The sequence below is a fragment of the Frankliniella occidentalis genome, unplaced genomic scaffold (genome assembly GCF_000697945.3).
Source record: "Frankliniella occidentalis isolate FOCC.00 unplaced genomic scaffold, Focc_3.1 Scaffold52, whole genome shotgun sequence".
In the NCBI taxonomy this organism is placed as follows: Eukaryota; Metazoa; Arthropoda; class Insecta; order Thysanoptera; family Thripidae; genus Frankliniella; species Frankliniella occidentalis.
The window spans coordinates 1,114,620-1,118,066 of NW_026267182.1; the positions used below are offsets into that span (position 1 = coordinate 1,114,620).

The 3,447-nt window shown below is 50.1% G+C and overlaps 1 protein-coding gene across 2 annotated transcripts in view; it reads right to left on the reverse strand.

Moving 5' to 3' along the window:
• The window catches only part of LOC113205259 (carbonic anhydrase-related protein 10), a 41,043-nt gene that overhangs the window by 18,563 nt on the left and 19,033 nt on the right, over nucleotides 1-3,447 (reverse strand). For both annotated transcript variants that reach the window (XM_026420806.2, XM_026420805.2), the window contains exon 3: nucleotides 1,073-1,132. In XM_026420806.2, coding sequence (XP_026276591.1) covers nucleotides 1,073-1,132 — 60 coding nt within the window. The remainder of the gene's footprint in view (nucleotides 1-1,072; nucleotides 1,133-3,447) is intronic.

The window sequence follows — 3,447 nt, forward strand, 5'->3', positions numbered from 1 at the left end:
AGGCGCCCACCAGCCGCCCCGTGTGAATTGCAGTGCACACTCGCGGATGGTAATAACGGCAATTTTGCCTCCAGCCGGCCGCCTCATCTCGCATTCACGTGTAAGTTCCTTTAATAATAACACACGACGGCCGGGCAGGAATGCAGCCCGCGGTGTTCCGGACATTGTGGGGCGTGGCGGGGCGGGGCGGGGCGGGGCGTGGTGGCCTGCAGAGCGCGAGCGGGGCCTTCTCGCAGTCGTTGAATGTGTATCCAAGCCGAACGGGCAGAGTGAAAAGGGTAGTAACTTTTAATCCTGCATGGATGAAAGTAGCATAACAATTTTTTATTGAGAAAAAAAATCTCTTAAAGAGAGTGGTGAAGTTATCAAAAGTTATACGACATATACTATACACTGTGGTTAACTCTGAAAAATGTTTGTACCTCTCACGGGAAATTCTTTATTATTTTTAAATTGATAATTTTTTTAAAAAAATGAAAATTAATAAAAGCATTTTTCTGAGTGTTTGTTGGAGTTTGCCTTTTTGCCGTGTGGAGCACCTTTCGCCAGGCGGCCAGGCCCGGTCCGTCACGCGAAAGGAGTTGTCGGTTCCTTACGAGCCCGCAGAAGGGGCCGTAACCGACGCATATGCAGCCCATACATATACACCACTTTCCACACTTGAGGCTCCCCGGACGCGTCGGCTCGGGTGGGTGGTGTGCGCGCGAAGGGCGGAGGGGTGGGAGCAAAAGGGAGTTGGAAGAGGCCCCGCTTAGCCATAGTCACCCCCTCCCCCTTTCCCTCGTGATAATTACGGTCCAGTTATTAACGAGAGCGGTGTATGATTACGGGACTCACTAAAATAAAATTAATTCCACGTTGTTATTTGTTATTATGACTCAACCGGCTCTGAGAGGAAACTTATTGATACATTTAATCCGTGCTCTCACGTTAATAAAATTGCATAACAAAAGTCAGACACTGTATATTTTAATTTTAAAACATCGCTGTCTCACACTACTGTTGTACTGTCGTTTTTTAACTGTGTGTGGATTTTTGAAAAATACGGCTGAGCAAAAAAATTAAAACTTACCAGAAATTCCATCGTAGGTCCACCACTCCTCCCAGCTTACGCCGACCGCTACAGCAAAAACTGTAAGGAAAAAATTAAAGAAGAATTGAGCCGGTTGATTCGTGTAACAGTTTCCGTTTGTTTTTGTAAATCCTAATGACACACTTTGTCCGAGATGCCCGCAGAAAAAGATCCGCAACTCCTCTAATGCTTCAGGAAAAGAAAACGTTTTCCGTCGCCTAGATAAAGGTGCGGTGCACACAAGAGACGTCCTTGGAAAACTTTAATTCCCCTGCCGGACCGGAGAGAGAAAGACTTATGTTTATAGCGGGAGGGAAGGAGTAAGAGAGATGGGGAAGAGAAAATGGAGAAAGTGCCTGTGGGAAACATTTCCGCCGATGGGGCGTGCGTCTTGCAACAAGAGCATGACGAGCACGCTCTCTCTCTCCCTCTCTCACATACACTTACACGCACACACACACACACACACACACACATCCGCGCGCCCTTTTTCCAAATCACAAGCTTGATCTCGTCCGGCTGCTCGAGCCGCGTCCCGTGGGGAGTCTCCTTGGAGATGAGGGAAGGCAGGGAGAGGAGAGGGAGTGAGTTAAGGGGATGAGGTGGGAGTGAGAGAGAAGAGAGAGAGACAGACAGACAGGAGAGACAGAGAGAGAGAAAGCGCATCCTGGGGGATGAGCGGCGTGGCGGCGGTGAGAGAGGAAGCACGGGGAAATTCTGGAAAACACGAGACCGACTTACGGAAAGAATGACATTGTAATTCCTCGGCGAAGGCTTTACATACTGACGTAGGATGCGCCCGGCGGCCCCGGCCCTCGCCGCGGAAGTTTCTCATTGTTTCGCGTTCCGGATACGGTTTGCCCCGGCCCGCCCGCGCCGTCTCCGGCGTCTCCAGCTTCCGCTCCCACCTTTATCCTTCTTATATTAGTTGGACCCCAGTGGCGCGGCATCGTGGCGGCGCTTCCAAAACCTTTTCATCCTCCTTGCTATTGCATTTTTATTTCTCTGGAAACCCAAGTGTGTACATGTATGCGTTATTTACTGAATACCTACATGTATGCAGCAAATACTGCATACATGATCATGTATGCAGCAAATAGTGTGTACATGACATGTATGCAGCAAATACTGCATACATGGCCATGTACACACGTAGAGCTCTATGCTAAAAGCTATGTGCCGAAGTGTGTACCTGCCCATGTATGCAGTATTTGCTGCATACATGTCATGTACACACTATTTGCTGCATACATGATCATGTATGCAGTATTTGCTGCATACATGTAGGTATTCAGTAAATAACGCATACATGTACACACTTGGGTTTCCAGAGTTGCTGCTTGAGTAACACATTTCAGAAATATCAAAATCGTCTCCCAGCTTAATTTCTTATCTTCGATTTTAGAACAATTATACACATTCAATACTTCGTGTTCGTGTCAGGGATCTTCCAGAAAGTACGTTCCTTTTTTTTCTCAGATTCATTCGGCAAATATCAGCACCTCGGCGCCTGCGAGACCCGGGTTAGGCCATCCCGCAGTACGCGCATGCACTGCAGACTGGTTGTTGCCTACCTACCAGGCGCTATGAGAGCTTACTCAGGCTGAACTTGGCAACTTCATGCCGGAGATTGACTCAATCGATTGACGGACGTACTTTCTAGGGATACTCCCTGGATGCTGGGATATCTTTCAACATAGTTTTCATGAGCAAAAGCAAAAGCCACCCCGTTTTTTTTTTGTTTTTTTTGTTTTTTTTCAGGTCTCATTTGACCCACAACACAATTAAATCAATACCCCTTTGGATACTGCAGATTTTTTCCCAATGAAGTGTGAAGCTTTTGCTCGTGTTTTTTGGCAGTGCCGTCCTGATCGTGTGTGAACAACATCATCGCGTGGGCGCCACAAATACTGCCGCACACTCACACACCAGGGGGGGATTCTGCGGAATGGCGCGGCGGAGGAGTTTGGTGGGCAAATCGTTTTGCAGTAGTAGGGAGTGGAGAGGGTGGGGGTGGCGGAGGCAGCAAGCGCATCCCACGCGCCAGCAGCAGAGCCGAGGGGCGCGCAGAACAGGGCGGCGCGGGGCGCTCGGCTCGCGTGAGCCAATAACGTGATACAATGCCCAAGTGATTTTGGTTCCACGTGATTTGAGGCGCGCGCGCGAGGCGAAGACGCGAGGAGGCCGTGGCGGGGCGGGGGAAGGGGGAAGGGTACGGCAGACGCGCTCGTTTTGAAAAATGCCGCTTTTTTACTCCTTTCACTTTGGGGCGCCAGGTGGCCGGGCCGGGCCGCCGGGCCCTTGGCCGGGGCGTGCCCTTTCTTCCCTCGGGCCCTCGAGAGAGAGAGGAGAGGAGGGGGGAGGGGGATCTTTTT